General features: G+C 32.7%; 1 protein-coding gene across 3 annotated transcripts in view; it reads left to right on the top strand.

Annotated features, from left to right (window-relative positions):
- Nucleotides 1–27222, top strand: part of LOC118204418 (UPF0488 protein C8orf33 homolog) — a 32700-nt gene that overhangs the window by 5323 nt on the left and 155 nt on the right. For 2 of the 3 annotated variants that reach the window (XM_085808292.1, XM_085808291.1), the window contains exon 3: nucleotides 14965–15096. In XM_085808292.1, coding sequence (XP_085664418.1) covers nucleotides 14965–15096 — 132 coding nt within the window. Of the gene's footprint in view, nucleotides 1–14964; nucleotides 15097–24830; nucleotides 25049–27222 lie in introns of those variants that run through there. The other variant, XM_085808293.1, reaches the window with a different exon arrangement.

Raw genomic sequence — 27222 nt, 5'->3', positions numbered from 1 at the left:
GCATGGGTGTTTTCGTGGTTTTCCCCATGTGTAACGTGTATACGAGCCAGTTTCCCTTAGAAAGTCCTCCATGAAGGCATCCCTCCCCTTAGGCAGATAGCCCTAGTGTGCTTTGCCATAATTAATTACACCGCCACCATTGTGTGTTGTGTGAAAGAGTGTTGATAAATTTTTGGATTGCATGGCGCTATCTAAAGTGAATTCTAAATTTTTAATGCGTTTATCTGATAATTCAAAAGAATTGGTTGAATGGTGTATGAGTGTAGGATTAATTGTGGATAAGTATGAATGTCCAACATGTGGGAACGAAATGAGATTGTGTGAAAGGAAGGATATTACAGATAAGTTTGAATGGCTGTGCGAGAAATCTGGTGAAAATGGACATTTCGTGATCCACCATGCCCTCAAGATTCTGTAGAAGATTAGGTAAGTTAGTATTTTTAATCATTTGGGGATATTATTTTTATGCATTGTTGTTCTAAATGTAAGGAGTAAATAAATTAATTTGGTATTATTGAAAAATTGTTATTAGCAATGATTTAGTTTAAAGTAATTAGGATTGTAAGTTAATTTTTATTAATTTAATGTACGTGCTTATTTATATTTTAAGTAGTGTTTTTTAATTTAATTATATTTTAATTTAATGATCGTGATTTTGTGAGTTATATGTTTGTAGTATTTTGGAATACGTTTGAGTAGAAGTAAATGTGCATGGAAAGAATTTAAATATTTGACACTAAGTATTTGGAACCATTTTTAATGTTTGCGTTATAAATTGGCAGATGAGGTTTATAATAGATAATTTAGAGGGAAAAGTTTTTGGATATTTTATTTATTTTATACGTGCAAATGTTCATCCTTGGAAAAGGTATATATAGTCAAAAGTCGTTAATCTGGACTCGTCGGGACTTCGGCGATTCCGGATTATCAATTTTTCCGGATTATAGATCATCAGTTTAAATCTCGTAAGATGGCATGCAGAAATTCTAAAATTAAAAATATGAAACCATAATTTATGAAATAAAGAACAATTATGATCTAAAGGGTACCAAAATTTACAAAAAAAAAAAAAAAAAAAAAAAAAAAACTTAATATTAATTTGTTTACTTTATTAAATATTACATTCAATGTAAGTTGTTTAAGTTGCTTCGTTTTATGTGATAATACTTTCTCTTTAATTCTATAAACAGACATAATTTCTTGTTCAGTTAGAAAGTTCCGCTGTTTAAGTCCCGTAATTGCTGTGACGAGAATACCGACTAACTTGTCAATCGAAATTTTTTTGTTTTCACTAACCTCTCTGTCACCTTCTTCATGTTTTGCAGCAATCCCACTTTTTGTTTGACGGACATCGAAACATACTTTCGTTTTGTAGATCCTTTGGGAGCTCCAGCATCGGAAATTCTATTTGACATAATCGAAAGTTCAAGTTTACTTTTATAAAATTGCTCTTACAGTCTGCAAAAAAATAATAAGTTGCATCCAATTCGAAGATTGTGGAACAACGCAATCATCAGCATTAACTGAAATAGATAATTAGATAATTTTAGCTTATATTGTCCGTTATACATTAAACGCGCACGCAAAAACGTATTCTGCGCTTGTGCACACGCATATGCGCAGTTGTAAAGGTTTTACGCGCACCCGTAAACGCCTATGCGCATGTGTCAACGCAGCGCATGCGCAGAAAGTTTTTAGCTTTGTGGTCCGGATTATAGATCATTCCGGATTATGGATGTCCGAATTAACGACTTTTGACTGTACTTTTTCGCGATCAGGTAATTTCACATACGTCCTTTTTACCGAATTTAAAGATTCACAAAATTTTCATGCATTTTCATGAAATTTTTCTAATTTATGAGAAAAAAGCAATGTACATGGATATAGTGAAGAGTGTGCGCAGTGCCAATTTTGTGCAATTCTGAGATGTTTTTTTAAGTAAAAATAAATCGACGTGTACATGGTTTAATTATATTTTAATTAAATGATAGTTATTTTGTGAATTATATGTTTGTAGCAGTTTGGTATACATTTCAGTGGAAGTAAACGTGCATGGAAATAATTTAAATATTTGACACTAAGTATTTGCAACCATTTTTAATGTTTGCATTAGAAATTCGTTGGTGACGTTTATAATAGATAATTTAGAGGTAAAAGTTTTTGGATATTTTATTTATTTTATACGTGGAAATGCTCATCCTTGGAAAGGGTATATATTTTTTCGCGATCAGGTAATTTCATATATGTGCTTTTTACCGAGTTTAAAGATTCACAAAATTTTCCTGCATTTTCGTGCAAGTTTTGTAATTTATAAGAAAATAGCAGTGTAGATGGAGTCAAGAGTGTGCACAATGCCATTTTTGTGCAATTCTGTGATGCCTTTTTAAGTAAAAATAAGTCGACGTGTACATGGTTACTGTGTATGTGCGTATCTGAAAAACGCGGCAAGGAGTTTGCGATTCTGCACTTTTTCCCAATTTTGCAGTTAATATTTGTCATGATAGGGCAGTTTTGTTCCATGAAATTTCTAGCATAAGTGTAATTCGGCTAGCAGATTGTTGGAAAAAGTGTTGAGTAAATAAAAAGAAAAGAAACATGTCTTTACTTTGTGAAGACAAAATGGCGGCGAAAAAAAAATAGAGGGTTGCTGTAGCAGAGTTGGTTGCCAAATTTTTGCCAAAAAATCGCCAAGTTACCATAATCCAAAGATTAACCAAACTTTGCACACACATTTGTTGTGATTATTTTGAATAATCAACAAATTTCAAAATTTTCGAAACATAACTAATTTTCAATATTTTAACATCATAAATTTTATAATAGATTGACAGTGCAAATTTTTCCCTGAAGTTACTAGTACAAAATATGCTTCTAATGTTTTCCTACTACTCAACAATAATCATTTTGTTGAAGATAATCTACATTATGAAGAAGATTTAATCAGTCATGCTCTTGCTGCTGGTATGCGTATTTTCTTGAAGGACTATTTTATTCTTGTGTCAGAACTTGAAAATCAACATCTACAGAAAAAAATAACACTTCAGAAGCTATGGTTTTACATACAACCTTCAGTGACAACTATGGAAACTATTGCTAATACAGTACAAAGTCCGAAATCCTGACTCGTCAGGACTTTGGTGATTCCAGATTTGGGATTTTTCCGGATATTAGATCATCAGTTTAAATCTAGTAAGATGGCATGTAGAAATTATAAAATAAAAAATATGTAATTGTGATTTAGGAGCTAATGAAGTATTTGATCTAAAGGGTATAAAATTTACAAAAAAAAAAAAAAAAATGCTTCATATTTATTTGTTTACCTTATTAAACATTTTTTTCAATGTAAGTAGTTTCGTTTTTTGTGCTACTACTTTCTCTTTAATTCTGTAGACAGACATAATCTTTTGTTAAGTTACATTGTGGAAGTCCTGTAACTACTGTTTCAAGAATTTCGACTAAATTGTCAATCAAATTTTCTCGTTTTTAGTAACTTCTGTGTCACTTTCGTCACTACCGGTAGCAGTATTTTCTGGATGTAGAGCCATACTAGAGATTTCGCCATTTGTTGATTGATGATTGAGAAGCATTGTCATCACAATGAAAAACTTCTTTTATATTATCTTGATTTATTACTGCTTCTTCACATTTCTTTAAGAAATCCGTTAATTTGAAAATTTCACCTTGTTTTGCGATATCCGAAAACCTTTAAAATTAGTGGCTGTCATAATCAAATTTAGCTATCCTTCATTGTACATATTTGGCTATGCATGATGAGCTTGGCGACTAACGATAAGTTCCGTTAAATTTTATCTTGCTTCTATTGCGCACTGAGACAATTAAGCCTGAATTGTATTAGTTTAGTTATTTATTATACTTAAGCCTCATTGAGGGCGCTACATATCTTACTGCCTGATGCAGTTTCTGTGGGTCCTAAATTCTGGAACTCTGCGAGGCCATACGAGCCCTGGTTTTGGGTTTATGTGAATAACAAATCAGTTATTCTTAATTTAAATAGCCCTAAATGTAATCTTTAGGTCTATGAGTATTATCAACAAAATCTATTTTTAGCATATGGAAAGAAATTTTTGTTAAAATTATATTCATCAACATTTTTTAGCATATTTAACTTAAACCTGTAATCCTTGCCAAGCGCAATGTAAACTTAAAAGTCATACTCCTTTATTATTCAATTACTAACATAAAAAAATTGTTTAGGCTTCGCTACATGAGTCATATTCAAGTTGTCATGTTTTGATAAACATACGGTGATGAAAGGAAAGTACAGTACAAAGTCTGAAATCCGGACGTCCATTATCCGGAATAATCTAAAATCTGGGCCTCAAAACACCAATAAAGTTTTTCTCGTAGGCTTTACGCATGTGCATTTGATTCCTCCCTCCGCGCATAATACATCTGGAAAGTCCTGATTCTTAATTTCACTTCGACACTGAATAAAATACCTTGTTATTGAAGAAACAATCATTTTAGCATAAATTTGTACCATCAGTAATTTGGCTGCATTGCTGCGTATGTGCTTTGGCACAGATCTCAAACCGAAACATTGCACATAGATACATTATTGACCTGACGTCAACCTGGCGAATCATTATTTATATATTTTCCTTTCATTTGATTATCAAAACATGACAACTTGAGTAATGACTCATGTAGCAATGCCTAAACAATTTTTTATGCTAGTAATTGAATAATAAAGGAGTATGGTAACCTTTTGTGTTGACGATGAGCGTTTTTATCGCTTGGCGATGATTACAGATTTAAGTTAAATGCGCTAAAAAAATGTTGACGAGGAAAAATTTACCAAAAATTTCTTTCTATATGCTAAAAATAGATTTTGTTGATGATACTTATAGACCCAAAGATTACATTTAGTGCTATTTGAATTAAGAATAACTAATTTGTTATTCACCCAGAACCAGCGCCAGGGCTTGTATGGCTGTACCAAGTCGCAGAATTTAGGACCCACAGAGACTGCATTAGGCGATAAGATATCTAGCGTTAGCCCTTACTAAGGCTTTAGTATATGTGGGAATTTATTTATTCAGAATTCTGATAAGCCTTAAGCATGTGCAAGAAATAGACATAACTATAATAAATAACCAAACTAATACAATTCAGGCTAATTGTCTCAGTGTGCGATAGAAGCAAGATAAAATTTGACGGAACAGCTTGTCTTTAGTCGCCAAGCTCATGATGCATAGCCAAATATGTATAGTGAAGGATAGCTAAATTTGATGATGATAGCCACTAATTTTAAAGGTTTTCGGATATCGCAAAACAAAGGTGAAATTTTCCAATTAACGGATTTTGTAAAGAAATGTGGAGAAGCGATAATAAATGAAGATGATATTAAAGAGAAGTTTTTATATCATGAATGGCGAAATCTGTAGTATGGTTCTAGATCCAGAAAATACCGCTACCACTATTGAAGAAAGTGACAGAGAAGTTACTGAAAACGAGGAAATTTTGACTGACAAGTTAATCGGAATTCTCAAAACAGCAGTTATAAGACTTCAGCAATATAATTGAACGAGAGATTACGTCATTCTACAGAATTAAAGAGAAAATATTAGCATAAAAAAAAGAAGCAACTTAAAATAACTTACATTGAAAGAAATGTTTAATAAGGGAAATAAATACTAATTCAGAAGTCGAACAACAAAAATCAGCGTTATATTTTCAAAATTTTCACAGGACTAGTTTCGATGGTTTTACCGAACCACCATCCTCAGCTGCAAAACTGCAAATGAACAAGATAGGAAATAATGATTAGATAAGATAAGAAAGCCTGGACAATAATAAGCAAGTGGCACAGAACTAAAACATAATTTCTTTAAAGGCCGAAGGCAAAGATGGATTGGAATTAGGATCGTTAACTAGAACAGAAACCTGTGAAAATTTTTAAAATATAACGCTGATTTTTGTTGTTTGACTTCTGAATTAGTATTTATTCGGCATGTTATTGTGTCTTAATTAAGGTAAATAAATATTAAGCTTTTTTTTTGTAAATTTTGATACCCTTTAGATCATAAATACTTCATTATTTCATATACCATGATTTTATATTTTTAATTTTATAATTTCTACATGCCATCTTAGTAGATTTAAACTGATGATCTATTATCTGGAAAAATCCGGAATCGCCGAAGTCCTGACGAGTCCGGATTTCGGACTTTGTACTGTATAATAAATAATGATTCGCTAGGTTGACATCAGGTCAGCAATGTATCTATGTGGAATGTTTCGGTTTGAGATGTATGGCAAAACACATACGCAGCAATGGAGCCAAATTACTGATGGTACAAATTTATGCTAAAATGATTGTTTCTTCAATAACAAGATATTTTATTTAGTGTCGAAGGAAAATTAAGAATCGAGACTCTCCAAATGTTTTATTATGCACAGAGGGGGGATCAAATGTACATGCGTAAAGCTTACGAGAAGAAACATTGGGGATGATGTTGAGGTCTGGATTTTAGATCATTTCGGATAATGGACGTTTGGATTTTGGACTATTGCTTCTGCTCTCTGTTCTTCATGAAAATCTCGCATCCTTGGCTGAATCTGGCAAAGCTGAAGAAATATGTCATGCTTTAACTCTAACAGCAGCATTTCCTTATTTTGAGATTTTAGTAAAGTGGATTTATAAAGGAATAATATCTGATTATTATTCTGAGGTTTTAGTTGAAAGTAACGAATTAATCAAAAAAGGGTGCTATTCGGTTTCGAGGGCCGTAAAAAATCGCCAAACTATTGTTGATGCCAATGCTGCCAAAAATAATTGCGACAACCCTAATAATTGCGGCAAGAAAGGAAGTATAATAGTAAATAACTATCTAAGATTGATGTTTTAATTTAGATGAAAGATTAATTTCATATACTACTTTTTTATTATTATAATTTATATGAAAAAGGCTAAACGCGACTGAATGGAAGCATAAGAGTACATAACTATTTCAGATCATTATTATAATTTATATAAAAATTGCTAAACATAACTGAATGGATGCCTGCATCGCTTTTTCGCTACCTACTTATCGCTAAAGCATAATTTCATCTCGTTGGTTGTTCAAACGTAATTTTCTATAATGAATGATGCCTTTTCTTTGAAAATATTATCGGTAAAGTGCAGAATCGCTCACTTATTTGTTTGCCGCTTTTTACAAGGGTAAGAACAATTTGATTTTACTTTTTAAGTGAAAATAGGTCGATGTGTACATAGATAAAGTCAAGGGTGTGCGCAGTGCCATTTTTGTGCAATTCTAGGATTTTTTTTTTAAGTGAAAATAGGTCGATGTGCACATGGATATTGAGTATGTGCAATTCTTAAAAACGTGTCAAGCAATGGGTGATTCTGCACTTTACCCAAAATTCTATTGCCAACTTTTCGTCATGGGCAATTCCCAAATTGTTAAATCCATAGGATATCAAAAAAGGATTTAAAAATTAAATTAGTATTTCAATGGCTTCTAAAAAATACAGAACTACCTAAACTTACGCAATCTGAAATCAGCACGTACAGTAGATTCGGCACGCTGTTAAATGGGCCCGTTTGCTAGATTTGGCGCTTTTGCGCATACATTTTCACTGCAATTTTTTTACGGCCCTCAAAACGGAATAGTTCCCAAAAAAGAATTACCTGTGGAATGCAGTAATGTTTTTTGGGAAAACGATACATTATTAAAAAAGATCGGATTCTTGTATTCTTAGAAAAAGCAGCTGATATGATTTTAAGGATAGGAAAATACCTGAATGTTATTCATGAATGTGGTAAAACAGTTGATTGCTCTGATACTAAAAGCTATTATGTACACTTCTCTTGACAGCAAGTATGTAGAATACATTGAACCTGCATATCATTTTGCAAGCAAATAATTATTAGATCTCTTAATGGGTGATATTGATCTACGAGGAAGGCTTATATCAGTGAAGCACTGCTTTCTTTTGGATCAAGGAGATTTTATTGTTCAATTTACGGATATGGCAGAAGAAGAGTCACAGAAGGATATTGATAATATTAAAGCTGGATTTTATATTTTGCATATTTGTAAAAAATAAAATCTAGCTGTCGTCATTCTAAAAATAACGGAGCAATAAATTTTCTAAATGAAAAAGATCCATAATTTAATCTGTTTTGCACACTAATCGATGAAGTCTGAACCCAACACCTCTACAATAAACTGCCATGTGATCTGAAATGGAATTGGGTATAAAAAGGTCAACTGTGTTGCAACTCTCTCTCTCTCTTCTGTCTTCCCTTCTGCTTCCAGATGCTAGTGTTGTCTATCAGCAGAGTTTACTTTTCTAATTTTTGTTTTTTAAAAAGATGTGATCTGTATAAAATTGGGAGGTTCATAGCGCACCCGCAGTGATAATGTGCATTATCGAAGGAATAAAATTATTTGTGAAATTTAAGCCATGTCTGCAAGTTTTTTGGTTTATGCATCCATCATTTACTAAATAACATTAAATATACTCTCAAAATTTGTAAATTTAAAATCATATCAGAAAGTTTGAGTCATTTTTTAAACAATATTTTTTTCTTTTGCAAATGAACACAATTTCAGGAATGTATCACTTTAAAATCCGTTGCTAATTCTCATTTTTTGAACCGCTTAAAAAAATGTCATTTAATTTATTCGATAAAATACCTGGAGAGTAAATGTTAACGTGAAGATCGAGGGTGCACACTGAAAACGGTTGTAATCCAAACATCAGCCTAAGAATTTCGAAACATTTGGTTAATATATAAAGATGGATGTTTTCTTTTTACTTCCAACTTTTGAAAACTAAATATAAAGCAGAAATAGATTGCATTTTTAATCACTCGTAGCAAATCTATGGTTTGATTTCTTTTTTCGCATTTTTATATTGCTATTGAACTGCGTTGCACTTTTTACATATGCTGGATTAAATTTTGAAGAATGGATTTTGACTTTAAACATTTAAAAATTGTAACACAATTGTTTGGGAATGATTAGGTGTAGATGGTTTGCTGATTCCTCTTTGTGCATAGAGTGACAGAGCCGTAGATATCTTAAAGGTTAACATGTGAAGGCATTAATTAATTAACACTTCAGTGAAGGTATACGTCCTACTTCACTCAGTTGTGATAAAATCAAACTCGGAAGTAATGACCAGCAGGAATTTTGATGTCGTAGAATGCTGAAACAAGAAATTTGGTTGTAAAAGTATATTTAATTAAACTTTTATTTCAGTAAACATGTTGTGGCCACAATCAAGTTGGCACATTAATTGTGCCTATTCCAAAAAGTTTACATTTTAGATAAATCTGCAGTAAGATAGAAGGGGTAGACAGACTGCTGTCCAAATAGTAGGCCAAAGCATCGAAAGCAAGTGTGTTATGTTCAGGGTGAAATATATGTAAAATATAAAATCTAGCTTTCAAATAATAAATTAATAGCCCTTTAACCTTCATTCTAAAAAAAAAAAAAAAAAAAAAAAAAGCAATAAATTTTCTAAACGAAAAAGATACGTCATTTAATCTTCATTGCACACTAATTAATGAAGTCTGAACCCATCACCTCTACATTAAACTGCCATGTGATCTGAAATGGAATTCGGTATAAAAAGGTCAACTGCGTCACAACTCTGTCTTCCTTTCTGCTTCCAGATGCTTGTGTCTCCTTGCCACAGAATTTACTTTTCTAAGTTTTTTATTTTACACAAAACCAGAAGTCGCAGCTTTCTCTAATTCAAACATTTCCATCTGTTGGTCAAAACCACTTAAAACTGAGTCATGTACTGAGTGGTTAAGTGTTGCTTTGGCAGTTGCTTATAAAGGTCTCCGTTCCTCGTTTAAAGGTGACTGACCTTTTTGAACTGCACTATACATTCCATTTATATAAAATAAATTAATGCACTCCATTTATATATAAACAAAAAATAATTATAAGAAAAAAATTATAAGGTGGGAGCCCTTCAAAGTTTATATTATATGAGGAGGGTAGAAGGGACAATTATGCAGAGGTAAAGCAGGCTTGTGTTTCTGAACCAGTACTCCCTCAACATACTTTATATTTAACATACAATTATTGATAATAATAACATTCATTTACCATAATTCCAAACAACTTTTAATACATTTTACACTTAATTAAATTTTCATATAAAATTTATTATGATTATTCAATTTCTTAAATCTTTTGTACTTCTATATTAATTTTAACAATATTTAATAATATCTCGTTTAATAATTATTTCTTTTACATCATCAGAACTGCATAAGAATCATATGAAATGGATTAATCTATGCAATTCATTTACATCATCAGAATTACATAAGAATAATTTAAGATTAATCAATGTAATTCTAATGATGTAAATGAAATAATTATTGAATGGGAAAATAGTAAATATTGTTAAAATTAATATAGAAATACCGAAGATTTAAGAAATTGAATAATCGTAATAAAATTTATAAGAATTTAATTAAGGATAAAATGTATTAAAATTTGTTTGGAATTATGGTTAATAATTGTTATAATTAACAATAATTGTATGTTAAATATAAAGTTTGTTCAGGGAGTATTGGTTCAGAAACACAGGCCTATTTTACCTCTGCATAGTTGTTCCTTCTACCCTTCTCATATAATTTAAACTTTGAAGGCTCCCGCCTTATAATTTTTTCATATGATTATTTTATATAATTATTTTTATTTATATTTAAATGGAGTGCATTAATTTTTTTTATAAATGGAATGTATAGTGCAGTTCAAAAAGGCCAGTTGCCTTTAACCCTTTGACAGTTTCATTTTTTTCCAGAATTCGGCCAAAAAATGTGTAATATTTTTTTATTGCATTTTTTTGTTCATTTTACATTTTTAAGTAAAGATATGTTGTTAAAATTAACATTTCTAATATTTTAAGCATTTATTACAACTTTTTTTCTTTAATGAAAATAATCAATTTTCCCTGTAAGTTGGTTTTTTTCCCTACATTAATGCAAAACAGGGAAGTTACATTTACAATTAAAATAGTACAATTACTTAACATATATTTTCGATTACAATTCAATTACATTTACTATTATGTTTTGATACAAAACATACTTACCCTTCTTTTTTTTTAAAGATCTGATTTAGTGTGATATATCTTAAAGCAAGGTGACAGGCATAGTCCAACATCACAGTCTGGGCAAAAATACCTTGTCTTTTTTCTAATTCTTTTGCCGTTGTCATTTTTTTCAATGAACACACATAACACTGTCTTGCGGGTCTTAGTTTTTTCTCTGTAGGTGGAATAACTTCTAAAAAATGTCTTTCTGTTAGTCTTAGTGGAGTTGGTAAATATCCAGGACAGCCTTTTCTTTCTTCTACTGCTGCATGCCTTTCAATAAGTCAATCGATAATTTCCAATCGAAACTGTAAATTCGTATCTTTACCGCCGTGCTTTTTATACAAAACATAAGCGTTTCATAAACAGATGTCTAGAAGATGAAAAAATATTTTTTTGTTGTATTTCTTTCCTCGTTTCTTTATTACAGGATAATTACTTAGGCTCTGGTCCATTCGATCTACACCACCCATTGTGTTATTATACTCCATAACTACTTTAGGTTTTCGTTTAATTTCATTCGTCAAACTGGATACTTGAACCATTTCCGGATTATGTATTGTAGATATGAGAGACACGATTTTTTTGTCCATCCATTTCATAATACACACTTTTCCCATCTGGTAAGCAAGCATTTGCCCTTTTTGAAGTTTTTTTGTCAACAGTGCTTTAGGAACTTCCTTTCTTTGAAGTTTTAATGTTCCGTACATATGTGTACAGTAACTAATGTGGATATCTGCTATTTCAGGAGATGAATAAAAGTTGTCAGACAGTATCCTTTATGTAAAAGTGGTTGCATAAGTGTAATAACTACCTGCGAAGATTTGCTCAAATGTTTGTAACTTTCATCAAACACAGTTCCTTTTCCGGTGTATATTATCATAGACCATACATATCCGGACTTCAACTCACAAAGCATGTAGAATTTTATTCCGAAGCAAGATCGCTTTAGCCCCTTCGAGCCGGGTAGCGAAAACGCGCGCTTATCACGGAGGCCGGCAGTGTCTTACGCGAGCGTTTCTCCAGGGCCGGGGGCTTTTTTGCTACTAAGCCTAAATCCATGAAATTTCCGAAGTATAAATGCATTGTTTAATAATGCTATAGAGTATATAAACGGCTTATGCTTTATAGATATTTATATATATATATACTTTAATTACCTTATTTCTTGTTTAAATGCATATTTTACACATTTTATTTTAATTACTCACCATTTTATGACTTTTAACATTATACATCTGAAAACTAAATATATTACTTAAAATTCTCTTTTCGTATGAAAAATTTTAAAACAGGGATCTACACACAGTCCTACGTTACATTCCTTGCACTCGTAATAACTCATTTGCCGTTTTGGAGGATTTTTCCGGGAATGTGAACAAACGAAGCATCGTTGTTACATTTTCTTATCAGTCTCTTCTGAACAAAGTTTTGGAAAACGTCTTTCAGTTAATTTTTCTGAATCAATATCAGAATATCAGAATTTCAGAATCAATATCTGAAATATTTTGCATCATTTCTGCTATTTCATGCTCTGTTAAACATTTTCGACGCTTCGACATTGCAATGATAAAAACAGAAAGAATTCACGTCTAACAAGATCTAATTATTTTCTAAAAACTGAACTGTAAACCGAAATACTCAACGCTTTAGCGCATATAAATCTTCTACTTACAACCACTATCACGTGCGAATAAAGTGCGATTTAAAGAGACGTCATAAATCACGCCATTCGGAAACATTTAGTTCCCCGTTTGTTTATATAATCAAAAACACGTGTATGTGAGTCATGCTTCTCTCATTTCGAGTAAAAGGTCTAATGTACATGTATCTGAAACCATATGGACATAGAGTGCCATCTTGTGGCAGAAATTATAGTTTGAAAAACGTTCCAGGGTACTGGCACAAATACGTGACAGTCGGTAGTAAACGGAAAAATGCTCTGGCACGCCTGCGTGTCGGCCGGTAGGCACGTATACGTGACAGTCGGCACGAAGGGGTTAGAGGAATATACTGTTTCCAACTTAGCCTTCCTTTGAACAACATAAGACTCTCGTCTATGGTAACATCACGTTCAGGGTTGATAATTTCTTCAAAACGAGATTTTAAGTGCTTTAGCACGAACCATATTTTTGATAATTTTGGACACTCATGAGAATTTATGTCAAAATTGACATTATCTGAAAAATGCAAATAACTGTAAATTAATTGAAAGCGGCGATATGACATCACTTTTGGAAAAAATGGTGTGGATGTTGAATGCCTCTTGCTCCAATACTGCTCAACAACTGGCTTTTTACAACACCTTGCAGAATATTCAAAGCAAAAAATACATGTAATTCATCTTTTGATGTTGGTGTCCATTTTTTGCTCCTGGAATGCCTATGAAGTGTACTGTTTTTTATGCATTGCTCAGCATATCTATTTGTTTCAAAAACAATCAGGTCAAGCAAATAATCGTCTATGAAAGCATCATAGAACTGAAGTTTACCTTTAGTCTCATCGATATCAAAGTTAATTTTTGGAATTCCAGTGAAAGCAAATCTAGGAGGCGGATCCAAAGGATTATCACAACTAATTTCAAAAAATTGTCTTGCTTGACTGATTCCATCTGTACTACTATCAGAGTCACTACTATCCAGGTCCTCTAGTAAACTTTCGCTACTATAATTTACAGATAATTCAGTTTCTGATTCCGAGTCACAGTTCGAATTACAAGAAATTAGCTCCATACGCTCTGAATTATCCATTATTTAAAAGTAAAAATATATTATTCAACTCCTACATCAATAAAATTATCAGGCGGTTAGTAAAATATAACCAGAAAGCTATACACTGAAAGATAACAATTCGTCTTCTGATACAAAACATGCGAAAAAACCCGCGCTTTTGAACCAATCGGACAATAAACTGCAAACTATCATTTACTGGACAACTATCGCCATCTATACGAATAATTTGTTACTAAAATTGGAAAAAATATGGCTGAAACAGTGCAAGCAAAATAGAAATCTGATTGCCCGTACGGAGTAAAGGCAAATCAGTAAAGGCCCGAAACCGTACGGGCAAAACAGGGAAGGGGTTAAGCAAGGAACGGAGGCCTTTATAAGCAACACTTAACCACTCATGATAGTACGTGACTCAATTTTAAGTGGTTTTGCCCAACAGATTTAAATGTTTGAATTAGTGAATGCTGTTGGGTTTTGTGTAAAATAAGAAAATTATAAAAGTAAACTCTGTGGCAAGGCAACACAAAGTCTGGAAGCAGAAGGGAAGACAGAAGAGAGAGAAAGAGTTGCAATGCAGTTGACCTTTATATATGTTTTTATATATAAGAATTCCATTTCAGATCATATGGCAGTTTAAACCTCTGAGCGTTACGGGTTTAGCCCTGAAAATTCAAAGTTCTTTAAAATGTCATGAATAAGTGATATTTTCTTGATTTTAATTAAAAAATGACTCTTTCATTTTGTATTTTGATTTCTTTTCTTCCAATATACATCCAAACTGAAATCAGATACATTAAAAGCTAGCGGAAATTTTCATGTATAATGAATGTGGAAGGCAACCTTCTGCACGGAATTTTCCGGCCGTAACGCTGAGAAGGTTAATGTAGAGGTGGGTTCAGACTTCATTGATTAGTGCGCAATACAAATTAAATGGCGGATATTTTTTGTTTAGAAAATTTATTGCTCTATGATTTTTAGAATGCAGACAGTATTTTAAAGAGCTATTAATTTATTATTTGAAAGCTAGATTTTACATATATATCTGTATGTATTTATTTAATGACTTACATGTTTGTTAATTTTTTTAATTGCCTTCATTAAAATATATATCATTAAATATTCTTTTCAAAATTATTACTAGCTAAATCAGCTACGCAAGGCTTAAAAGTTTTGCAGAACAAAAAAACCCCATTTGTAAAAAAGAGGCAAATTATGCATATGACGTGTGGTGATTACCGGAAATCCATGAAAGAAGAAATGAACAGTCTGAAAGGTATGTGTAATCTCTATATAAGTTGTTGAAAAAGTAATGGAAGAATAATTTGAAAAATAATTAGTGATGTTTACATAATAAATATAAATAAATGAGTAAATTATTTTGATATATCATTTTACACATTCTAAATTTTTCATTACCAAGTCATTGTCTTACATTTATATAAAATTTTATAAGTGTATGGAATGACTGTTATTCAGAAGAATAATTTTTGTGCAGAATTTAATGAATATGGTTAAACAGAATTTAATGCTGTCACATGTGTATCATGTTTATGAATTTTGAAACATTTATCAAATTAATGAAAAAATAAGTATGTGGGTTGATATTTAAATTTTTTTATAATAAAGAAGAATTATATGGTATTATTTTTTTTTTATAATAAAGAATTATAGATGCCAAGACATTGAAAAAGTAGAGTAACAAGTTCTCCCAGAAAAAAACCTTATTCCACAAGCAGATATGTGGATAAGCAGTTGTAAAGCAGTGTCAAACATTAATTTTCAGTGTAGTCACAATGCTTGTCCAAATATTTATTCAACTCTGTATCACATAATTGGTGCCAGTAGTGAAGAAATTTGGTCAAATCCCTGAAGTCAGATCAAGATAACTTGCTGAATGTTCATATTGATTGTAATTCACCTACCTATCAAATGCTTCTTCAAAGGTCTAGAGAGATAAAAATCATTAAGTGCCAGGTCCACGCTGCAGGAAGGATGATTCTGTACTTCCTAGTAGAAGTGTCCTAACAAGTAATGTGTGACAATGGCTGTGTGTGGTCAGGCATTCTCATGCAGCAGTACTTCAGAAGTTTTTTTAGAGATGTCTTTAATGTTTTCTGCAAAATTCCTCACACAGCTGCTCCACTGTATTTAAAAAACTAGCGACATTCATTGTCACTTATCTGTTGGGAAACCAGTCAACAGCACACCCTTGTGGCATCAGAAGACCATTATTATAACTTTCTTTATAGAGGGAGCTGTTCTGGATTTCTTGGGTGGGAGTGATACTAGATATTTCCATGACATGGATGCTTGCTTTGTATTTTTGTCACATGATGCACCCATATCTAATCCTTTATACCAGGAATGAAACATATTCCTTTTTAAACAGTACAAGCACATGCAGGGCTTAATTTTTAAGGTTTAGAAGGGTCAGAGCATTGTGAAAATTAAGGATTACAAATTAAAATGTAAAGAGACAAATAAAAATTAATAAGGTAAGTTCAATTAATGAAAAATAATTAAACAATAAATTAAAATACTCATTCCCAACTTATTTGGGACTGTGACTGGAATTGCAATTTAGTTGAGAAGTATTGGATTTGTGCTCGACTGAATTTAAGTCCTGGGTATTTGAGAGAGAATCTCATCATGGTTTTGTGATTGTTTGTGAGTTGCTCAAGTATCCACCATGAAAATGTCTTCCGGCATGAACAGTAATTGTGTATATTGACCGCTGACATATTGAATTACGTAGCTGTACTGCTAAGTTGGATGTGACAATTGTCCTGAATCAGAGTTGCAGCAAGGCAAAGTTGTCATCTGTAGTAAATGTGCTAGGCGACTAGATAGTTTTTCATCTTGAACATCTGTCTCATCTTTTTTTGGAGCTCTTGCACAAAACCTAAATTTGTTTATGTGACATGATAGTAAGACATAACCCTTCAAGAAGTTGATGATGAATTTTTATGGGTGAGTTTTGCTGTAGACATAAGAAACTCATATTTTGCACTTTAACCACATTTCCATCAGCACAGCCATCTTATCAGTGCCGTCTTAACAATATTTTGAGCCTCTGGGCAAGCTAATATACTAGGGACTCTTACAACAACTACTTGTAGAAATGAAATGTAAATGTAGCATGGGCCCCCAATGCTCATGGGCTCCCAGGATAAATGTGTAACTGGCAAGTATATTGAAGTGGCCCTGCGTCTTATAACTGATTGTTTGCTATATTGACGTAATACCTGCACCATCTATTTGTGACATTTGAATGCTGTGGTTAATTATTGCAACCCGGGCAGAAAATTTTTAATTTGGAATTCCCCGAGTATAGTGAAAAATGGGGCGAACAACAAAGGAATGTTGCTACTTTTCTGTTACTGGGGCACAACTTAGCATTGGACGTAAATGTAATGTTTTTGCAAAATCTAAAAAGAAGGTGGCAAAACTAATGATAGGTAAAACTTTTTTTAAAAATTTCCAATGGCAGGCTCTAGCTGTTACAGGCCTTGGCCACTATTAAGGCCGGAAGCAATAGCCCGTTATAGAGGCACCTTATCATTGCCTTCTGTGAAGAGATGGACAAATTACATCCATGCCTTCTCCGGAATTCGAACCTGGGCCTTTCAATACAGTAGTCAGAGTCACTAGCTACTTTCCCGTCTGAGCAGCGTGATGAGTAAAACTTTATGAAAAACATATCCAAAAACGGTATGAATGAGTTACATTCTGAATGACTACTTGTATTAGGAATTTGTTCATAAAAGTGTTACTAAGATCACTATGCTTATCTTCTAATGATGTCTATAAGATAAGAGCTGTAAATACCGTCAAATAAACAATTAAAAACTAAAACAAATAAATAATATATGTTACATTTGAAATACAGTATATTATAAATAAAAGTAAAAAGAATGCATAATAAATAAAAATAAAGTTTAGAATATACATTATAAATAAATAAAAAATAATTACTTTTCTATACAGTATGTATCATGGAATGTCATCTTTGAGGTATGTGTGGCTGGGGTGAAGGTGAGAGTTGTAGATGATCTTTCAGCAAACTACCTGCAGAAATTTTTCAACAGTTTCTTCTATTGCTGGAAAATTTCACAAGTGCAAATTATAAAATTGAGTTTAAAGCAAAAAATATTGCGATTTTTCTATATAAAAACTGCTTGAGCTTAGAACAGAACATAAAAAATACATATGAGAATGGTGACATTACTTAGTCAAATTAAGTGAAGTCCTTGCCTCGAGGGTTACTTTTGTAACAAAGTCTTATATTTATGGAGTTTGAATTTTAAAATTTTGTGATGGGTTTTTATGAAAGTAGTTTTGATCAGGTTTGAATTGGGTTACTTATTTATGCCAAAGCCCATCAGATGTGTTCATGTATGGAAAGAAATGCCTTGATAGAATCTATTCAGTCACTTATAAGTGTGTTACATGTGGAAAAAAGATTTGAAATGTAATGCAGCTAGCCTGTTTAGGTTTTGACAGTGATCATCTACTTTGAACATTCACTTCATGAAATATGCTGCTATGATTGACCCAAATTAACACGTTTAGGACGGTGCAGATTTTGCTATATTGAGCCACTGGATGGCAGTAAAAATCGTACTATATCTTAACCTGACGGCGCCTTGCACACAATGCTGTGTAGCAAAACTTCAGACACAAAACAGCAGTTTCCTTTTACTATGAGTTTAGTACATGCAGTGCTCTTTACAATTTATTCTAAGTTTGACAAGCACATGCACTTAGTTGTTTCTGTAGATATAAAGTTGAGTGTTGATGAATAAGTCTTTATGGATTACTAATAGATAGTGAACTGCTGTTGGCATGTAACTTTGTTTTTTATTTTGTATGCAGAAATTTGAAATTAAAAAAAATAAAATTTGATTTCTTCTGGTAAGCAGAATTATAAGACATGGCCGGTAAAATTTGTAATATATTAGGATTTTCAGCCCCTAGAAAATGGAGGAAATGGATTTTATGATAATAGATAACTCATTAGATGAGTCGTCTACAATTGTGCTCCACAGATGTAGATCTAGGCAGATGATACTTTCATCTTCTTCAGAAGAGAGTAACAATGACACTTATGATCTGGAGGAAAGTCACTCATTTAGGACATCTGATAATTATACTAGGACACCAGAGTTTTTAGAAGCTGATTCGGAAGAAAGTGATGAGGAGACAGAATGGCAGCAGGTCACAGGAAGAAGCAGTGTGATATGTCAGTATATGGAAGATGAGAAATTTTTGCATGAAAATGTTAATTGTTATGATCCTTTTTTGTTGTACCAGTTATTTTTTGTCAGACAGTGTTCTAGAATTAATAGTGAATGAAACAAATAGATATGCTGAACAATCCAACGTTGGTGTTAAAAATAATTCTTTATCCACAACCAGAAAACACCAACAATCCTGGATGCCTCTTACCATAGGAGAAATAAAGTTTATTGGCATACACATTATTATGGGTCTAGTGCAGTTGCCAGAAATTAAGTTATATTGGTAGAAAAATACTCTGGTGTGCAAAACTTAAGCAACAGGTGTTTTTTTTTTGCCATAACTCATGAAAAATCATCTGAGAGACATGAAATTCAGAAATGAGAGACAGCATTTTGTATTTAAAGGATGATGAAAGCATAGTAGCACAAAAATGAATACAATGCATACAGTATGGAACCAAACAAAACAAGGCTTTATTGAATTAATTGTATCGTTACACATGATTGTCTGTACAAGAGAAAGAACAACCAGCAGATGTTCCATAGTATGGGATATGCCCTCCCCTTACTGCAGTGGTTGCTTCACACTGTCTCTCCATACTTAACACCAGATTGTTCAACAGATCTTGAGGTAAGAGTGCTCATTCCTCAATCAGCATCTGTTTCAGTTATCGGATGTTCCCTGGAGGATGTAATCTCATCGCAAGGAGTCTTCGCAAATCACTCTACACATGTTCTATGGGATTTAAATCAGGGGAGTATACTGGGCAATCCATTTGAGTGATATCCTCACTTTCCAGTAGCTTCTGAACAGGAGGAGTATGGTGTGGCTGTGCATTGTCATCCATAAAAATGAAGTCTACTCCAATGGCACATCAGAACAGATGCACACAGGGAAGGATCACCTTCTGACAATAGTGATCACTGGTTACAGAACCTCTGCCCATTCAGCATAACAGCTCCCCAGACGAGAACTCTAGGACCACCGTAACAGTCTCTTTTCATGATGTTAGTGGGTTGAAACCATGTCCCAACTTCTCTCCAAATCAACTGGCATTGAGCAAATAATCGAAAGGCTTGTGAAACTAAAACAACTTACATCCATAAAGAGGACACGACTCCATTAATGAGGTGTCCAGTTTTTGCACTCTTTGCACCACTCTAAATGGTGGCACTGATGGCCAACTTTTAAAGGGATGCAGTGTTCAGAATGGTGGGTGAATAGGTCACCTTTGTGAAGGCATCTGGACACAGTAAACCACAACACTTTTTGCCCCACTGCTGTACACAGTTGCTGAGCTATGGAGCTTGCTGACTGGTTTCGGGATCTTTTTGCCTGCAAGACGATATATCGGTCATTTACTGCAGTTGTTCTCCTGAGACGGCCACCACCATCCTTTCTAACAGCTGTACCTATGATTTGGAAAGCTTTCCAAGTGTACAAAATGACACTTTTGTTGATTCCGAACTTTTCAGCTACACTGGTCACAGTATGCCCCTCCTCCAGCCTTCCGATTATTCCTCCATGTGTGAAGTCATCCAGATGATTTCTTCTAGTAATATTTCACAAAAGAACTCACTTGTACTTGCAGCGAATATCTTTAATTGAGTCTCCATCCTTCCTTTTACTGCAGTCTTGAGCTGAACACACCAACCGCATGTGTTTTGCATATGCTCACGTTGCCCGTGATGTTTCGTTTCTGGCATTTGCATACGTACGACCTTTCTACTGAACTGCATGTTCACTGCACTGATCGCAAGAACCCCTTTTCTGAACTGTCATGGATATCTGATTAAAATTTACACTGTTTTTAAGTTTTGCACACCAGTGTACTACAATGTATTCAAATGCACATATAAAAAAATTATGAGATGTAATCGTTTTTTGACTGTACTGAAATATTTACACTTTTCTAATAATGAAACAGCCATAATTGACAACCAGTTACACAAAATTCACAACATTGTGAAAATGATTGTTGATTCATTAAAAAATGTAGTGAAAACAGAAAAAAACATTGTAATAGATGAAAGCATAGTTCTTTGGTGAGGGTGACTTCTGTTTCGCCAATACATTCCAGGCAAACGGCATAAATATGGTGTTAAATTGTACAAATTGTGTTTGACTGGAAGCTATACCTATAATGTTGAAATTTATACTCGAAAAGAATGTAAACTCCACAATGAAAAGACATGCACATGACGTAATGCTGTTGATGAATGGATTGTTATTTGACGGATGCACAAAACTAAAATGAAAATGAGGTGATATTGTGAGTATTGAAAATCCTAAAGGAGTTAATTTTTTTAAATAGACAGACAAACAGTCAGTTGGCATGTTAACTACTTGCAACAATCATACTTTTACTATGATTGAAGGAACAAGTGATAAAATAAAACCTGATGCTATTTTTGACTACAATAATGCAAAAAAAAAGGTATTAATATATCTGATCAAATTGCGTCATATTACAATTCCTTACACAAAATCGTTACATGGTACAGAAAACTTATCATAGAATTGATTTGTGCAACATCAGTTGTCAATGCATGATATATTCATAAGAAGTTGGGTGAAGCATTTTAGTACAGTCAAAAGTCGTTAATTCGGACACCCATAATCCGGACCTCAAAGCTACAAACTTTCTGCGCATGCGTCGCGTTCACGCATGCGCACAGGCGTTTACAAGAGCGCATAAGACCCTTACAGCTGCGAATATGTTTGTGCGCATGCGCGTTTGATGTGTAACGGAGTATACGCTAAGCTAAAGTTATCTAATTCAGTTAATGTTGCAGATTGCGTTGTTCCTTAATCTTCTAATTGGATCCGGCTTATTATTTTTTGCAGACTGTTAGAGTAATTTTATAAAATTAAGCTTGAACTTTCGATTATGTCAAATAGAATTTCCGATATATATTTACTACAAAGCGAAAGTATGTTTTGAAATCCGAAATCTGTTTATCAATTTCACGCTACTCTGCGGCAGAGGGGGGGGGCAGAAACGTCATTATTAGATTATGATAGATTAGAAAGATTATGTCAAACCTAATTTCCGATATATATTTACTAATATGTAATTTGTATCTACAAAGCGAAAGTATGTTTTGAAATCCGAAATCTGTTTATCAATTTCACGCTGCGGATTGGAAGTTGATCTGTCAGCACTATCCTTATCTTCAGAGCAGATGTTTTTATTTTATTTGGTTTATAATTCCGTACTAAGTGTAGTATTTCATCTCGATATACTCCGTCTTTGATATGATTTAAATCAAGTTCCTCGCCATTATAATTCGCTTCCGATAGTGAAGAAAGTGACCCAGAGGTTATTGAAAACGAAAACATTTCGATTGACAAATTAGTCGGTATTCTCAACACAGCAATTATAGGACTTGAACAGCGGAACTTTGTAACTAAACAAGAAATTACGTCTGTTTAATAGAATTAAAGAGAAAGTATTATCACATGAAACGAAGCAACTTACATTGAAGGAAATGTTTAATAAAGTAAACAAATAAATATTAAGCTTTTTCTTTTTGTAAATTTTGATACCCTTTAGATCATAACTGTTCTTTATTTCATAAATTACGGTTTCATATTTTTAATTTTGTAATTTCTGCATGCCATCTTACCAGATTTAAACTGATGATCTATAATCCGGAAAAATCGATAATCCGGAATCGCCGAAGTCCCGACGAGTCCGGATTAACGACTTTTGACTGTATTTTAAAATTTAGAGAAAATATTTATTGATTGGCTCCTGAATGAAATGCCTACAGAACCACTAACACCTAAAAGAAGAACTACACATTTTCTTGAGAAGTGTTCCGGAACTTCGAGAAAGTTGCAGAAATGATGCAGTGAATGTTATGAATCCTTACCTGTTCGACGAGGTAGGAACATTGCTGCAAATAAATCGAAAAGGGTTACAGTGTTTTGCCGATTTTGCAAAAGTGAACACATTTATGTCGAAAATATTTTTAATAAACCCACAAAAACAAATATGTAAATACATTAAGTCTTATATTCTACTTGTAAAAATAAGCTTTTCAATTTTCAATATAAAAGTTATTTTTAACCACATAAAGTTTTTTTCATCTAACAAAACTGTGCTATAAAACTATAGCTGATGTGAGCTACCGGTTGTACACGCTGCCAGATGAACCATTTGTGTGTGAGCCACCAGTGGTACACAGCACCAGATAAACCATTCGCGTGTGAGTCACCGGTGGTACATGCTACCAGATAAACCGTTCGCATGTGAGCCACTGGTGATACACGCTGCTAGTTAAACCTTTCGCGTGTGAACCTCCAGTGGTACATGCCGCCCTCAACGTGTTAATACCTTTTTTTCTTGGATACTGAAAGAGAATTAGCTTTTAAGAAGAATGGTGAAAAGTGAAACTATGGCTCAACATTCATTTTGGCAAATGAGTAAAGAAATGTGTGACTAATTATTATACAGCATACTGAGGCAGTTTCTATGAGATATTTTGATTTCTGGCAAAACAAGCGTACAGGAGAAGGAAAATATTTTAGTATTGTTAGCCAAGCATACTGTCTTACTTCAGATTTTTTGTAATGCAAAGAGCGTAACAAATATTGCCTTTTCCCAATGGTTCAGACAAGCATCAAAATTGCAGGTGCAGGGATCTTATACAGTCAAAAGTCGTTAATTCGGACACCCATAATCCGGAATGATCTATAATCCGGACCTCAAAGCTACAAACTTTCTGCGCATGCGCGTAAGACCTTTACCGCTGCGAATTTGCGTGTGCGCAAAATACGTTTACGAATGCGCGTTTAATGTATAACGGACGGGATAAGCTAAGCTAAAATTATCTAATTATCTATTTCAGTTAATATTGCAGATTGCGTTGTTCCTTAATCTTCGAATTGGATCCGGATTATTATTTTTTGCAGACTGTTAGAGCAATTTTATAAAAGTAAGCTTGAACTTTCGATTATGTCAAATAGAATTTCTTATATATATTTACTAATATGTAAAGGATATACAAAGCGAAAGTATCTTTCGGAGTCCATTAAACAAAAAGTGGAATTGCTGCAAAAAATGGATAAAGGCATATTCTTTGTTTATCTAAACTTTGTTTATCTTTAACGCCGTGGCGTCGTGCATTGAATTGGAAGTTGATCTGTCAGCACTATCCTTATCTTAAGGGCAGATGTTTTTATTTTATTTGGCTTATAATTGTTTACTCAATGTAGTATTTCATCTCGTCTTTGATATGATTTAAATCAAATGCCTCGTCATTATAATTCGCTTCCGATAGTGAAGAAAGTAACAGAGGTCATTGAAAATGAAAAAATTTCGATTGATAAATTAGTCGGTATTCTCGACACAGCAATTATATTACTTGAACAGCGGAACTTTGTAACTGAACAAGAAATTATGTATGTTTATAGAATTAAAGAGAATGTATTATAACATAAAAAACGAAGCAACTTAAACAACTTACATTGAAAGAAATGTTTAATAAAGTAAACAAATAAATATTAAGCTTTTTTTTTGTAAATTTTGATACCCTTTAGATCATAATTGTTCTTTATTTCGTAAATTACGGTTTCATATTTTTAATTTTATAATTTCTGCATGCCATTTTACCAGATTTAAACTGATGATCTATAATCTGGAAAAATTGATAATCCTGAATCGCCGAAGTCCCGACGAGTCCGGATTAACGACTTTTGACTGTAGATACAATTAACAATATAATAATATTTGCTTATTTTTGTTTTCTCTTTTTTCAGTTTTTAGAAGCTCAGTTTGTTATTTGTATGGTATATCTATCTACAAGGCTTATACATATCTGTGAACTGTCTTGGTTTTGCTGGACCTCCTAGATCACTGAATTTTCCGGCTTTTAAATTTTAAGCCTTTTTTACTAATGAAACTGTCCCAAGCAAATTCCATTTCCCACTCTTCTCCTTAGTGATTTTCAAAATAAATTTTTTAATTAAGTTTTGTTTCATTTGAATTGTATTTTTTCTTTTTGATATTTTATTGAATTGTTCATATGAAATTTCATTTACTGTGAGTTGTCTTTAAACTACTATAGAGATTTGTAGATTTTTGTATGAAGATTCAAGCAATTTTTTACTCAGTTAATATATACACAAATACTATGTACATTAACTATAAATTTTATTTTCACTGTACAGTCAAAAGTCGTTAATCCGGACTCGTCGGGACTTCGGCGATTCCGGATTATCGATTTTTCCGGATTATAGCTCATCAGTTTAAATCTGGTAAGATGGCATGCAGAAATTATAAAATTAAAAACATTAAACCGTAATTTATGAAATAAAGAACAATTATGATCTAAAGGGTATCAAAATTTACAAAAAAAAGCTTAATATTTATTTGTTTACATTGTTAAACATTTTTTCAACATAAGTTGTTTCGTTTTATGTGACAATACTTTCTCTTTAATTCTATAAACAGACAATTTCTTGTTCAGTTACGAAGTTCTGCTGTTCAAGTCCCGTAATTGCTGTGTCGAGAATACCGACTAATTTGTCAATCAAAATTTTTTCGTTTTCAATAACCTCTGTGTCACTTTCTTCACTATCGAAAGCAAATTATAATGATGAGGAATTTGGTTTAAATCATATCAAAGACAAAGTACATCGAGATGAAATACTACATTTAGTAAGGAATTATAAGCCAAATAAAATAAAAACATCTGCCCTGAAGATAAGGATAGTGCTGACAGATCAACTTCCAATTCATTGCACGCTGCCCCCTCCCTTCACCGCAGAGCAGCGTGAAATTGATAAACAGATTCCAGAATGGTTAGAGAAACAAATTTTTGTTTTCTCTTTTTTGCAAAAAATGGATAAAGGATATGCCTTTATCCATTTTTTGCAGCAATTCCACTTTTTGTTTGACGGACATCGAAACATACTTTCACTTTGTAGATCCTTTGGGAGCTCCAGCATCGGAGATTCTATTTGACATAATCGAAAGTTCAAGCTTACTTTTATAAAATTGCTGTAACAGTGTGCAAAAAATAATAAGCCGGATCCAATTCGAAGATTAAAGAACAACGCAATCGTGACGCATGCGCAGAAAGTTTGTAGCTTTGAGGTCCGGATTATAGATCATTCCGGATTATGGGTGTCTGAATTAACGACTTTTGACTGTATTTAGAAGTACTTTGGTAAATAAAAAACTTTTCTTTCTTACTTGGAATTTTCTCAGTATAGAAGCGTTAAAAAAAAAAAATTAGCCAAAGAAAATTTAGAATATCTAATTAAATGCTAACGTATTTTACATCAGAATCATATTACAAATATTTCAGTAACCTGAATCATGCATTATAAAACAAAGTCAGTTTGATGCTCCTTTGAAATAGCATTGGAGTGCAAGTGTAAAAATCCTCTGGATTTTTCTGATTTTAAGCTTGGTAGCTATGTTTTTATGTACTGATGAGATCAATATTTGTTTTACTGTTATTGTAGGTTTTTTAAAAATGTTTGGTGTAAATTGTTTTTTAATTGTAACTTTAAAAAAAATTCTTATTAAAATTTGAGAAGGCATGAAGCATTCTTCTATGTATATTAATGATGACTGATTTGTTAGCTAATGCAAAAATATGAAATATAGCATTAAAATTATTTTTTTCTGCCTGTGCTGAAAAATCATTGCATGAAAATTTACTTAAATTTTTTTTTTTCTGGTGAGAAAACGCATGTATGCAATGTTATCATCATAGGATGATTTGCAGGGGCTGTATTTTTTTACTACATGACATATTTGGCATGGCAATGTTTTAAAACTGTGAAGTTTTCAACACTGCTCTATTATTTATCACATTAGTTTAGAACTGCAATGTTTTCTGTCTGCTTTATTTTCCCTTGTGATGTTTCCCCCTGTAACCATTTTCACAAATGATGATATTTGCTTGTATTTGTTTTTAGTTTAATGATGATACTTGCATCATAATACTTTGTATTTTTTGTATGTGTTATATTTAATTCTGCGTGTGTATTTGTATACTTAGTTTCTTAATTTTTTTATAGTATCCTCTTAAAAAATATCAGTATTCATGGCTTTGTTTATTCTAATTCTTGTGTTGTCAATATTTTTACTGTATGTTTTAGTTCTATTTTTTCGTTAACTCTTTTTATATAATTTTTT

This window comes from Stegodyphus dumicola, chromosome X1 (assembly GCF_044657685.1).
Source record: "Stegodyphus dumicola isolate Sdum_Otavi_A_Nest chromosome X1, ASM4465768v1".
NCBI classification, from domain to species: Eukaryota; Metazoa; Arthropoda; class Arachnida; order Araneae; family Eresidae; genus Stegodyphus; species Stegodyphus dumicola.
Note: the sequence above shows the minus strand (reverse complement) of the source record. Positions and strands in the feature narration are given on the sequence as shown.